At 39.8% G+C, this 14998-nt stretch overlaps 1 protein-coding gene across 2 annotated transcripts in view; it reads right to left on the bottom strand.

Moving 5' to 3' along the window:
- TTC28 (tetratricopeptide repeat domain 28) overlaps nucleotides 1-14998 on the bottom strand; it is a 636155-nt gene that overhangs the window by 213597 nt on the left and 407560 nt on the right. For both annotated transcript variants that reach the window (XM_040350766.1, XM_040350776.1), the window contains exons 6-8: nucleotides 7443-8784; nucleotides 4718-5241; nucleotides 1035-1144 (exon numbers count right to left, since the gene is read on the bottom strand). In XM_040350766.1, the coding sequence (XP_040206700.1) occupies nucleotides 1035-1144; nucleotides 4718-5241; nucleotides 7443-8784 (1976 nt within the window). The remainder of the gene's footprint in view (nucleotides 1-1034; nucleotides 1145-4717; nucleotides 5242-7442; nucleotides 8785-14998) is intronic.

Genomic DNA, 14998 nt, shown 5'->3' with positions numbered 1-14998 from the left:
GCGTAAGTGTGGTGGTTTTTGTGGGAGGGGGGTGGGCGTACTAAGCGCAGGCTTACCTCGCATAGCACACCCACCGGGAGCCGGGCTGAGACCACCAAACTCAATTCACATGTAGCCGAGACCGGGATCTGAACCCCTAGCTGCAGAGGTGAATGGCTTGTCAGTGCAGTGCCAATCGTGTTGAGCCACCGCAGCTCCTCCTTGACATTTACTGGCACAATAATGGCTTCACCTTAAAATTTGGTGCACACACTATAACTGCACAGAAAAAATATGTTGACATCACTAGAATGTTTAAAGCGGAATTCCAGGCTAAGTACACAGATGAATACATATAGGAAAGTTGTTTTACCTGCACAGAATTTGTATTACAAAGCGCATTTACATAGCACAGTCAGGTGTATGACACCACTTGCAGTTAAAGTATACAGTGGTGTCCCCATGTCCACCCCAGGTCTCCTGACTGGACAATGAAACAATAGAAGCAGACAGCTGTGGTCATCTCTCTACTTACTCTGATCTCTGCCCATCTGAGCATGCTCCTTGTCAATACATTTGCTTGCAGAACACCTGGTTTGCTCCTGACCAGGTGTACAGTGCTGCTGTACAGATTGCAAAGGGCTGATATGAAGTCAAATGTATGAACCTACACTATCTATATTAAAAAATATACATGTAATGATGTATCAATACATGTAGTACTGCATAGACGTGTGTCTTTTATATCTGCGTGGAGTTCAGCTTTAAAACTCATTTTTGACTGGTTGCTATTTTACTTGGTAAACCCATGGCACCCGATAACGTTTTAGTTTTCTGTAATTAGATGTGTAAAAGATTACTTGAAATTGGTTCTTATGGACTACTGACCTTCAAAATATGCTTCAAAATTAGCCTATATCTGTTTTGACCACATGTGACCATATTTAGATTTTCTAGTCCGGTTTATGTACCTACTATACTATTATGCAGTGTAAAACAACATTTTATATTTCTTTCATCATATCTACTGTTTATTGAATGATATGGGCACTAACCTGGTGTTGAGCTTCTTCCAAATTTCCACTAGCCCAAAGAGAGAGTCCAAGACGGTGTCTAATTTTGGCTTCATCCTCTCTACGGGACAACTGTTCTGCTAACCTCAAACCTTTGTATAAGATAAAACAGAGATAATGTAAGAAAATTACTAATGCCGCGTACACACGATTGGAAATTCTGACAAGAAAAGTCCAATGTGAGCTTTTGGTCGGAAATTCCGACCGTGTGTTTGCCCCATCAGACTTTTTCAGTCATAATTTCCGCCAAAAAAAGATTAAAATCAGGTTCTCGAAAAAAACATGCATGCTCAGAATCAAGCAGAAGAGCCGAACTGCCTATTGAACTTCATTAATCTCGGCTCGTCATACGTCTTGTACGTCACAGCGTTCTTGACGGTCGGAATTTCCGACAAGATTTGTGTAACCGTGTGTATGCAACACAAGTTTGAGCCAACATTTCGTCAGAAAAAATCCACGGTTTTATTGTCGGAATTTCCAATCGTGTGTACGCGGCATAAGGCTGACCACGGACATCTCAAATTTTGGGTGATTTCTACTGAACTGGCCACAATTTGGACCTAAAAAAAGTGACACAGCTGGGCGGGAAACCATCAGGTACTGTCACTGTTTAGGAACACCATTGTATTCAGGCATCTGTGTGTGCTGTGGCTGCCTGAATACAACAGCAAGGATCAAAATACAGTCTGTTCAGCAGGGATTGTCCGAAATGTGTGCAGCCCTTCCCGTTTGAGAAAGGCCAATCATTAGATCAGCTTCTGTTGAACTGACTCGTTGGAAAATTTGACCAGCAGCTTGCAGTCAGTCAGCTAATCAGTGTATTCTGACAGCAGTGGGTCCCCATTGTGGGAATACAATGTCCAGGTGGGGGTGGGAGTATTCCTGCATTCACCTTACTTGGGAGATGATTAATATTCTGGCCAATAAAATGCATTAGATCCCTTTCACACTGGGGCGTTTTTCAGGCGTTTTATCGTTAAAAAAAGCACCTGTAAAGCGCCCGAAAGAAGCTGCATCTGCAATCCTGAGTGCTTTCACACTAAAGCTCCTAAAAAATGCCTCAGTGTGAAAGGGGTCTTGGCGTTAAAAAAGTGCCTGTAAAACGCCTGATCTGCAATCCCAATGTGAAAGCCTGAGTGCTTTCACACTGAGGCGCTGCGCTGGCAGGGCGTCAAAAAAGTCCTGCAAGCAGCTTCTTTGCAGCAATTTTGGAGCGTTGAATACACCGTTCCTAAAGCATCCCTTCGCATTGAGGCTCTTTTTTTAACACCAAAGCGCCTGAAAAACGCCCCAGTGTGAAAGGGGTCTTAGCGGAGCTTTACCAGCGTTTTTCGGGTGCTGGCAGTGTGAAAGGGTTCTGAAAGCACTCAGGCTTTCACATTGGGATTACAGATGAGGCTTAATTTAGGCACTTTACAGGCGTTTTTTTTTTTAAACCATATGGTGTGTGACCATAGTATTAAATATAATAGCAGTAGCTATGGGGCTATTTTCCATAACAGAAAATTAAATCAAGAGCATTGGACACTAATTACTTGAGTTTTCCCCCTCACTGTCCATGTCTATGTGACATAAGTTTAGAGGAAAGCCAATGGAGACACATACTGTACTTCAGCAAATCAATGTTTTTTCTTTTTCTTTTTTTTTTGGTAAAAAAAAATTGGAAAGCTCTATCAAATTTTAACTGTTATCTATGTGTCACTGGTATGTGAGAAAAATTCGGCCCAACAGAGACACAAAAAGCAATTAAAGTCCAACTGCAGCCCAAACTGTTACTTTTTTAATAGAGAAGAAAGTGTTAGAACTTCTGTCAAAATCATATTGCTGTGTTCCCATTTGGGAGACCTCTCTGCACCACCCGTCTATTTCTCAGACAGAAAAGAAAGCCAGGGGAAGTCAAACAGCAATAAAACCACATTTTCTAATAGAGTGAGGAAAGTTCACAGACAGAACTTGGAACAATAATAACTAGTTATGCCTTGTACACACGATCGGAATTTCCGATGGAAAATGTCAGACGGACTTTTTCCATCGGATATTCCGATCGTGTGTAGCCCCATCTGAGGCCGCGTACACACGGCCGAGAAACTCGACGGGCAAAACACATCGTTTTGCTCGTCGAGTTCCTTGTTCGGCTGTCAGAAAACTCGTTGAGCCAAATGTTCCCATTGCCCAATGAGGAAATAGAGAACATGCTCTCTTTTTGGCTCGACGAGTTTCCCGACGGGTTTCTCGGCGAAAAGTGTACACACAACCGGTTTTCTCGGCAGAATACGTCTCCCATCGAGTTTCTTGCTGAATTCTGCCGAGAAAACCGGTCGTGTGCACGGGGCCTGAGTGTTTCATCGGATATTCCGAGGAATTCCGTCAGAGTTTAGATATAGAACATGTTCTATTTTACTCTGACAGAATTCCGTCGGAATTCCGATGTGATTTGGCTGGGCAAAACCCTGATCGTGTGTACGGGGCATAAGAGTGCAGAGCAGACAAAGGAAATGATCAGCTCACTAGATTTTCCTCAGGATCCACAGTTTTTTTTCACTTATTAACAGATTTTAAAACATTTTCACTGGTATATAACAGACCAAACTGGAGCAAGAAGGGGAAATTTGTAGTTAGGGTTCAGATACACTTTAAACATCTCAAAAGGAACAGAAGATTTACCCGCCATTTTCTGTTTCTGCCCATTATTGTCATCATTCAGCTGTTTTACCTCACATACATAGGGCCAGATTCACAGCAGAGATACGACGGCGTATCTCCTGATACGCCGTCGTATCTCTGAGATACGCTTGTCGTATCTATGCGGCTGATTCATAGAATCAGTTCCGCATAGATAGCCCTAAGATCCGACAGGTGTAATTGAATTACACCGTCGGATCTTAGGATGCAATTCTAGGCCGGCCGCTAGGTGGCGATTCCATAGCGGTCAGCGTAGAATATGCAAATGACTAGTTACGGCGATTCACGAACGTCCGCGTTACCCGTCGTTTCCGTCGAGATACGCCGTGTAAAACTAGGGATGCCCTCTAGGTGGACTAACCAATGTTAAGTATGGCCGTCGTTCCCGCGTCAAAATGTCAAAAATCACGTAGTTTGTGTAAGTCGTCCGTGAATGGCGCCGTCCGACGTCATTAAGCGCAATGCACGTCGGGTAATTTTCCCGATGGAGCATGCGCAGTACGTTCGGCGCGGGAATGCGCCTAATTTAAATAGTGCCAGCTCATTTGAATTAGGCGGGCTTGCGCCGAGCGGATTTACGTTACACTGCCGCAAGTTTACAGGTAAGAGCTTTGCGAATCAGGCACTTACGCTGTAAACTTGCGGCGGTGTAACGTAAATCAGATACGTTACGCCGCCGCGGAGCAACGTAAATGTACCTGAATCTGGCCCATGATATTTTCTGTAACTTTAGAAGGCCTATTGGTTGAGTTAAATAGCAGGCCAAGCAGCATTTTTATAACCGTGCTTTCCTACAAGCCGATCTTAGGCATGTCACTTAAGCGTATTATTTAAATAATTACATGCTGACCCATGTCCACAGCCAAAATGGGCCTACAATGGGCAATCTAGATCACAGAGTAGAAGAAGATGATATACAGTATAATGAATATATAATTGTGCTTTCCTTCAATGTAGGCGAACTGTGCCTGCCAACTACTCACCTTCTTGTAAGTACATTACTGCTTGGGAATAATTCTGTAAAGCATGATGAGTTCTTCCTAAGCTACTATAGGCCACTGTCTTTGCTACCAAGTCATTCATTTCTGCTGCAATGCTAAGGTGCTGTTCCTGATAGACTACGGCTCTTTCAAAGTTACCCAGAGATTCATAAGTAAGTCCCAGATTTCCATAGGCTCGAGCTTGGCAAGATGGATTGTTGGTTTCTTCAGCTATTTGTAAGTCCAGTTGATGGTACTGTAAGGCAGTATCAAACTCTCCCATTTGTTGATAGACTCCACCCAGACCACAGGCTGCATCACTCTCCAGTATCTGGTCTTTCATTTCTCTGGCAATGTTTAGTTGACGTTCTAGGCAGGATATTGCTTGCTCATAGTTTCCTAGCTGACTATGCAAATGTCCAAGTTCTCCGTATGCCTGGGCTTTGTTTGATGTCTCTCCAAGTTCATGAGCGACCACAAGTCTTTTTTCAAAGCATACGAGAGACTGTTGTAAATTTCCCATGGACCTACAGCAATTAAGAAAAAATTGTGTTGAAGAAGAAAATGTGTTAACATATGAGCCGCGGAGTAAATTATAATTTTTGAGTTACTGAATTAAATATTTATGACGTATAAAATACTAAAGTGCTAAACTGATAAACTAGAATGTGATGTATACTGTATATGAAAACATTTGCATACTATTTACAATGTAGCATTAAGTGGTGCATATCTTAATACTCCATAGTTGGAGCACAGACATACCATAGCAATACATGGAAAAAAAGAACACTTTTAATACAATGCTGAGAGTTATGATGTAGGAATTACATTATTGTTTCATTATAACTTCTGCGCTTCATTCATAGCAAAGGGGTGACACTTCTGGCTATGATAACAGTAAAAACAACCTTTCAAATTACAAGTAAACCATATCAGCCCTAATTAAAGTGTTACTAAACCCAGGACCCTGCATTTACTATATCTGGTCTCCCACAGTACACAGAAGATAGAAATGCAATAGTTTTAGTAAATATAAACTGCTGAATACCTTTTTTCATCAGCAGTTAGAACAGTATTGTGACTTCTATTAGTGACTGGTAAAATCTTGTAGGAGGAGTCTTCATTCTGCACTGAATTACCTATAAGGCTACAGTACCCCTGACCCTCTATCTGGACAGTGCTGATTGGCCCTATGCTGATCACATGCACTCTCCTAAGAAAAACATAAAACTCTCTAGCAATACACACCAAAGTGAGCCTGTGCAGTTTGCCCGCTAGCCTCTGTCTTATCAGAAGATATATTGGGGACTGTGGAAGAAGGGGAGGAACAGAGAAGACAAACCGCCCTTTTACACAATGCAGTGTATTAACCCCTTAGGTTCCACAGTATAACAAACATGCTTTACTGCATATACAGACATATACAGACTGATTTTAAGGTTGTGGGTTTAGTAAAACTTTACAGAGGAACAGCAGTCAAATACATAATTTGTAAAAAAAACATCTTTGCCATTCTGAAGCTTCCCTCCAACCACTATATTATTTTATATATACTGTGGTTCTGTACTTGCCAAATATGCTGCAGAAATCTCCCTCCGCCGAGTCTGGCTGCAATAATTTTAACTTTGGGCAGCTGAAGCTGCTGCCTGTTCACTTCCTGAATTTTCACAGACACACACCTATGGCTCTGCAGCTCTCATTGGCTCTCTTATGACTCACCCTCCCTCCCTACCTGGCAAGCTCTCACGAGAGTGAGAGAGAGAGAGCTGTGCATGATGTCATAAGCCCAAGGCCTCGTACACACGAACGGGTTTCTCGGCAAAAAAACAGCAAGAAAACTGATTCTTGCCGAGATTCCCGTTCGTGTGTATGAGGCATTCAGGTTTCTCGTCAGAAAATCTAGCCAGAATCTCAATGAGAAAAAAAGAGAACCTGCTCTCTTTTTTCTCGTCAAGATTCTTGGCCTGTTTCCCGACGAGAAACCCAAGCGTGTGTATACTTTCCTGTCGCCGTGGAAACCCGCGCATCCTCGAAATGACTTTCACGCATGCACGGAAGCTTCCACGACATAGATAGGGTGAAGCAAGATGGCTGCGACGGCATCGAATGTGACGAGCGCATGCTCGTCATTCGCGATGACGTCACTGCGTTCTTTCCTTTCAAGAGAACCGCGGTTCTTTTGAAAGGACAGTCAGTACACTCAGGCAGCAAGAGTTTCTTGCCAAGAATCTCGTCAGGGAAAACAACGGGTTTTTCCTGACGAGATTCTCGGACGTGTGTACAGGGCTTAGCTTTTTTCCAGACAAGAAACAGGAAGTGGGCCATATAAGGTATTTACTGACAGACAAAAAAAGGTTTTACTATCCAAAGTTAAAACAACAAGGACAGAAGATTTAATAGATGGAAAGATTAAAAAATTACTGAAGTTCTACTTTTTAACTTCTTCCTGTCTTTATCACCTTGGCATCAAGTTTGCTGCTCTATTTTTTCCCCCAATAATATTCAACCTATTCTCTTTACAGGTTTATGAAAGCTACTAAACCCCGTCACAAACTACCCACAATGAGTATATGTATCACAAATAGTGATTACAGCTCTATGCTTCTGGAAACACTGCAAATGGTTTGCAATGAAAACGTGTTCAACAAACATTCTGTTTATTGCTGTTAGGAAGATCTAAAATGCAGAAAGTATACCAATAATTTCCAAATATTAATTTACATACCTGTGTCCATTTCCAAGTCCCCTGTATGCTTTGGACTGATCTGGAAGGCGGTTCAAGCTTTGAGCCACAGATAAATACTGCTCATAATATTTTATTGCTTCTTCATAGTCTCCAAGGGCATCATAACAATCTCCCAAGTTTCCATATGCACGACCTCTGTCAAGGATAGAGTCATTTCCACTCAACTGCTGTAGCATGGCTAGCTGCTGTTCAAAATAACCAATAGCCTCCTCCATGACATTCATGTTCATTTTAGTGATGCCCATATTCCCATACACCTGAGCTTCTATTGCAGGGTCTTTAAGCTTTTGCCCCAGCTCAAGCTGTTCCTCATAGCATTTGAAGGCCATAGTGTACTTCTCAAGAGACATATATACAGCAGCAAGGTGACCATGAGCTCTGCATTCTCCTGGCAATTCATTTAATTCTTGGAAGACCTCAAGTTCCTGTGTATGATATCCCAATGCTTTGTCATATTTTTGTATCATTCTGTAAGCACTACCTAAAGCAGCATAAGCGCTAGCCTCTAGCCGCCTGTCCTTGACTTGATGAGCTAAACCTAGTTGCTGTTCGTAAAATTTTATTGCACCATTTACATCTTTCTTAGCAACAAAAATATCGCCAAGGTTCCCAAGAGCACGGAACTTTGCTTGAGAATTATTCAAAGACTGTGCCAATGACAAAAGGTATTTCTGGCATTCTTCAGCTTTATTATAGTTCATTAGTGCCTTAAATGCCAGGCCCAAGTTACAGTATGCCTTAGCTTGGCTTACTTTGTCATGGAGATCCTTTGCCAATGCCAAATCCTGTTCATAGTATTTTACAGCATCCTGGTAATTTCCTAGGCAATAATAAGCATAGCCAAGATTGTGACACACTTTACCCTCCCCCTCCATGTCTTGCAGTTCAGGTGATATTCTCAAGTACTGTTCATAAAAAGGTACTGCTTGCATGTATTCACCTCGAGAGCAGTGGAAATTTCCAAGGTTGCCTAGAGCTCGAGCTTCACTTTGAATATCCCGTAGTTCCCGAGCAATGTTCAGATGGTTTTGGTAGTGTTGTAAAGCTCTATCATGAGCACCTAAAGCCTGATATGCAACAGCTAAATTCCCGTGTGTAGAGGCTTGAGAAGCTCTGTCATTGACCTCCATCGATATCTGAAGTTCTTGCCGATGATACTTAACAGCCTGGTCATACATCCCAAGTGCATTATAGGCATTCCCCATGTTACCATAAGCCCTGCCTTGAGCTGCATAATCGTTTAATTCCTGGGCAATCGAAAGGTGAGCCTTGTGTAATTTTAGTGCAGTATCAAAGTCTCCTTTCATCTGATGAATTATTCCTGTAAAGCAAAGCAACAAAACATTGATTTTAACTTAGCATATTTAATTACAGGAGAAATCTTTTGTGACAACGTTTTTACATACAAGAAAAATGTGTAAAATTATTATTTTATGGTTCCCTTGAAACACATTCTGAAAGAGTAATTTGTCTTACTGCTTCATCTAGATACTTAATTATCCTTCTGCATTTCAGTCCAAAATTTTATCAAATGCATAATTCAGTTTATTTAGGACTGCTGTAGAGTACATGTGATCTATTTCAGAATGTGTTTACATGTAGAGCAGCACTTAGTGACCGGTTCATACCAGAGCAGTTGTGGCATGTTGGTGGCGTTGTAAGGAAAATAACATTGGTGGCAATTGGTGTTTTTCACAAATTGACTTCAACATTTTTCCACAACGCATCACTGTAGCAATATTATTTAGTGCATCCCACCACAATACAATTTAAAGGGGTTGTAAAGGTTTGTTTTTAAAGGTTGTAAAGGTTTGTTTTTTATTTTCTAAATAGGTTCCTTTAAGCTAGTGCATTGTTGGTTCACTTACTCTTTCCTTCGATTTCCCTTCTAAATGTGTTTTTTTTCTTTGTCTGAATTTCTCACTTCCTGTTCCTCCTCAGTAAGCTTGCCCCCATCCTCCGAGTCATTCTGGCTGGGGGTTAGTCAGCATGCTTGCCCCCTTCCTTGGGACGACATCCCTGTGTTCACAGCATCTCCCTACAGGGATGTCGTCCCAAGGGAGGGGGCGAGCACGCTGACTAACCCCCAGCCAGAACGGCTCGGATGATGGGGCAAGCTTACTGAGGAGGAACAGGAAGTGAGAAATTCAGACAAAGAAAAAAAAACATTTAGAAGGGAAATCGAAGGAAAAGGTAAGTGAACCAACAATGCACTAGCTTAAAGGAACCTATTTAGAAAAAAAAAAAAAACAGCACCTTTACAACCCCTTTAGGTAAAACTATAGGCAATTTTTTTCTTCATTTTGGATAGAGCAAGGGAGGGTTTTAACCCCTGTCAGATTTTTTTCGCCATCTGTGTCCCATTGGAGATTTCCCTTCACTTCCTGTCCCATAGCCAAACAGGAAGTGAGGGGAAACCCCTCATTGAGGACCTACAGGACACTAGAACTAGTGTCCCCATCAGAAGATTTCCCCTCTATTACTTTTCCGGGGGCAACACAACATTTTGGATTTTCTTTTACTTTCGCTTTCTATGATAATAGTAAACAAGACAAAGAGAGAGGATGAATCTCCCTAACGGGGGACACAGACAGCAATAAAAACCTGACAAGTGTTCTAATCCCTCTGCACTCTATCCAAGTTTAATCGAAAAAAAAGTGTTTTCCCTTCCTGCCTTCAATCTTGTTTTTGTACACTACACTCAATTAGTGACCAGGAAGGAAGTGATGTCACAGGAAATAACACATCATAAGATAATGCAGCTCAATGCAGCACAACAAAAACACACTCAAACCACAAGTGAACGACTGCAAAAGCATTGAAAACATGCATCAACATTTTACATAAAGCATTTTAACATGTCTCAGCACAGATGCCTTAATGATAGCTGAAAATGAAAATGAATAACGACCAGGCCTAAACTGGTAAGTCTGACAGTTTCCAAAAAATCTAATAGGACAGAAAATCTAAGCTTGAGTGATTGGTTCAGCATTATTTTATTTGTGCTGTATTGTTCTATATTGTTCTATACTTGTGCTATATTGTTCACTGCAGCCTTGCTCTCCAATGCTTTACCAATTCTGTACAGTTGGCAAATAACTCTTGTTAGGAAGTGCTTAGGAAGTTATAGTCAAATACAAAAATGTGCTTTATAGTCCAAGACAACTCTCCACTCCTTTCTCGGTATTGATGGTAAATGGAGATGGCTTTAAATAGAATAGAGAAAGTTCATTCAGAAGCACGAATGCTCAGTTGAAAAACTTTTCTCAGTTGTGAAAATATATATATTTTTTTGCACATTCTCTCTGCAATGTGAATATTCTATACTGTTTTAGTAGACCAATCTCAGTGTATGGGTTCCTTAGAAGTTAATGCTAGTAATGAAAAATGTAAACACAGTCAGGCTTATTTAAGCAAAGCGCAATTTTTAAAGTACAGCAACTGATACAAACCAATTAGCAATGATCTTTTATTGTTCTTTTATTGTTCTGGTTGCCCTAAACCACTGAAAACTGACATTTAATTGGTTGTTACTCCCTTCATATACTGTAATAGCATTTGTAAGTAACAATGTAAAAAGCAACATCAACAATGTTATCCTAAAATAAGGCGTTGATAACATCCAAAAATACTCACCAACGCCACTCTTTTCTCTACTCCTTGCAATGGGAGCGCACTTACACTAATACCTATACCTATATGTGACAACCTGAAAACATGTTTGTCTATCCCCATTACCACCAATAAATCATGCTGCCTGACAGCAGTGCTTGCATAAGCAGAATATGGGAATCAGTATTGCATCACAATAGCTGAGCTTTCATTTCCTAATTTAGACTTTTTCACCAATGCCATGCTGAGAAGATGGCGTGGTCTTCCTAGCTTTTTTTTTTTGATGATTTTACACTGTGTGCCTATAAGGAGCACATGAAGGTGTTCAGAGAGTGTTCAGAGATATTACAAAAAACAGGTCCCTGTATAATTTTTGATCCAAATATCACAATAATAATTTTCTGTACAGACGTGTATGTATCAGGTGTTGAACCTATACACTTATTCCTATGGAGAAGTGAGGAAAAACATTCTGTTGACAACAACAGTAATCAAAATATGAAATCCATCATGGCCATTCAACATTTTAACAATAAAAACTCAGCACATGAGTAGGGAAAAACCTACAGTCATAACAACATTCCCTGACCGATCAAGAAATGGCTCACTCAGGAAAACATTCTCTAATTTCTGTAATTACCTGAAGTGGCACATTTCTACATTGTAATTTTCTGACATTTTCCTGTGTATATATGACCTGTTTATGTAAATATGGCCTAATTGAGTTCTTCTTTATTCAAAGCTGTCAATAAAAGGCTGCACTTTTGTTGTACATACTAGGACCTTTCTCGTAGTTATTTTGGTATTTTACATAAATCTGCCTTCTTACATGAGAAAGATGTCTGAGCAGTCTTTTATTCTGCCAGACAGGTCATATTCACATGAAGCAATATTATGAACTTAGCAATGTTATTCTACTATTTCTCCAGTAAGTTACAGAGATTCTTTTTTTTTTTTAATTGTTTATTTATTGAATATTTCAAAAAAAAGAAGAAACATTATACAGATTCATATAGAACTGTCAACAGAAGGGATACATTCCCAATGAGAGAGAAATAAGTTACAGAGATTCCAGTGATCACTGTTTTTTACGTAGACATGCCTTTTAAACCAAATATTTAATTAAGGACACTACTCTAAACATAAAATTCAGAAACTTGTCTTTTGGACATACTACTCACATTTTTGAAGCATGTACAAAGCATACCGTAGACTTGTGGTGTATCATCTACTATGCTCTTCATTTTTCAATCACTATTCATGTTATTATGCCACTAAAAGCCTTTTTTTTAGCAGAAGGTTCCATTTATATTAATCTGAATGTAGATACGCTATTAAAAACCTCATCTGTAATGCCCTTTCCCATACTTCTATAGGTTTTCAAATGCAGTGATATAATCAAAGCTTTCTACTGATGTCTCTGTAAATCAAAAAGTGTCACAATTATGTCTCCCAAATAAATAAACACTCTGAGTTAAAGTTAAATATTTCCACAGACAAAATTGGACTGTCCATGGAAAGCATGCAAACCCCTGTGGAGCCAGATATTATTTAGTTTAAATCATGAAAGGTAAGATTTTTTTCTTTTCTAAAGAGCCTTAAGCTATATATATATATATATATATATATATATATATATATATATATATATATATATATATATATATATATATATATATATATATATATATATATACTGTTTATATATATATATATATATAAAGCAGTAGACATTGGAATTTGGACAGGTGCATCCAAGCTACTACGTCATCTGTAATGCCTGGTGAACCTCAAAAAACACAACACTCAGCCTGGGAAGTCTCTGCAAACCTCCATGTAATCCATGCAAAAAGGCTGGTGACATGGAAGTCGGCTAAAACATGGTTTTATTATTGCAGATGAACAACAGTCAAAAAGGCCAACGTGTTTCAGCCATCAGACCTTAATCATGGCTCAAATGATGGCTGAAATGCATTGGATTTTTTGACTGTTCTTCACCTGCAATAATAAAACCATGTTTTAGGGATGCCTCTTTGTGCACAACTGACTGTACATAGCTGCATAGTCAGAATTGGCCTGCATTTAACCTCACAAGCAAGCCCAACACTAGGTCTATGCCCAATGACTGCTACTAACGACTGAAGATCCAGAACTGTCATAGACTTATCGCACCACTTTGCCAGGCAACTTTGGTGTGACTTGAGTGCGACTTGATGTGACTTGAAGTGACTTTGAAGCAACTTCAGGGAATGCCTAGGTAATCTTCCTGTAATGTTGGATCCAAATCACATCAATTAAGGTGAGAATCCGAATTGGAGGCGACTTCTATTAAAGTCTATGGGGACAAGTCAGATAGAAGTTGCTCTTATTGACCAAAATGGGATTTCACATATCACGCAACTTGGGGTCTCACAAGTTGGATCCCAAGTCGCAGCAGTGTGAACCAAGCCTAAGCTGTGTGTGTAATCTCAGATCCTGCTAATCCGGTCTGTATCCACAGCACAGCTATAAACCAGCAATCTGAAACTTGATGGTACCAGATGTCTGCGTGTAACCTGCTAGCTGCTAGGAGGAAATATGAAATATTTGTTTGCAATATTTCATGTTTACCTGTTAAAGTTTTTATTTTTTTCCTAAATATATTAGAGGGGAAAGGAAGAAACCCCCCAAAGTGGGACTTTAACGGTAACAACTCAGATTCAAAGAAGAGTAATAATATTCAAAATTTATTTAACAATTTATTACAAAAAAAAACATTTTTTGTAATAAATTGTTAAATAAATTTTGAATATTATTACTCTTCTTTGAATCTGAGTTGTTACCGTTAAAGTCCCACCTTGGGGGGTTTCTCCTTTTCCATTTCATTTAGGGATGTTGGTAACACATACAGGTCTCTTTTTTGATGTTATTCTATGTTAAATATAATAGAGAAATAAAGAAAAATGATAAAAACATGTTATAAATTGCCCTAAGGGACTTCCATCATTGTAAAAAAAAAAAAATTTAGATAAGTTCATCAATGTAATGTTTAAAGTTAACAATACAAGCAGAACCAAAAAGGTCATAATTTACAGGCTAACTTGTAATACATGATGATAGGCCCAATGACAAAGATTGTCTTAGGCCCCGTACACACGTCCGAGGAACTCGACGGGCAAAACACATCGTTTTGCCCGTCGAGTTCCTTGTGAAGCTGCCGAGGATCTCGGCGAGCTGAAATTTGCCATTGAACAACGAGGAAATAGAGAACATGTTCTCTATTTCCTCGCCGAGGTCCTCGTCGGCTTCCTCGGCCGAAAGTGTACACACGGCCGGGTTTCTCGGCAGAATTCAGCTCCGACCGAGTTTCTGGCTGAATTCTGCCGAGAAACTTGGTCGTGTGTACGGGGCCTAACAGTGGCTTTTGTAGCACATGGTATTAAACCTGGACAGTTGAAATGATATGGACATCTTGTACACTGGTGCCCTCTGGCAGCTGAAACTTCACCAGATGTACCCAATGGAAAGCTCCATGCCAAATCAAAAATATGTTTGAAAGCATGTATTTTGTAAACTGGCCTACAAATAAACTAGCATTCTCCATGAAGAGAACTGAGCAGATAAAAACACCATATAATCCAGTTATGTATTAATTTAAAAAAATCATACAGCCTCCTATAATTCCATGTACAGCAGTACTAGAGATTAAAGAGGGAAGGTTGGCACTCTGAACCAGTTAGAGCTTTACTGATTTTTGCTGTCAATCACACAAGGAGATTCTAGATAAACATGTAAATGAGATCAGCATTCATTAATATTATAATCAGAAAAAGTATTGACAGATGAGCTAGGACTTTCTCAAAGAAAAGCAGACTTTGTGGGCATAACACGAGGCAGTAGGTATAAGAAATATCTTTGTTACAAAAATGTTAAAACCAAACAAA

The sequence above is a fragment of the Rana temporaria genome, chromosome 1 (genome assembly GCF_905171775.1).
Source record: "Rana temporaria chromosome 1, aRanTem1.1, whole genome shotgun sequence".
NCBI lineage: Eukaryota > Metazoa > Chordata > Amphibia > Anura > Ranidae > Rana > Rana temporaria.
This window is presented reverse-complemented; position numbering and strand designations above follow the sequence as displayed.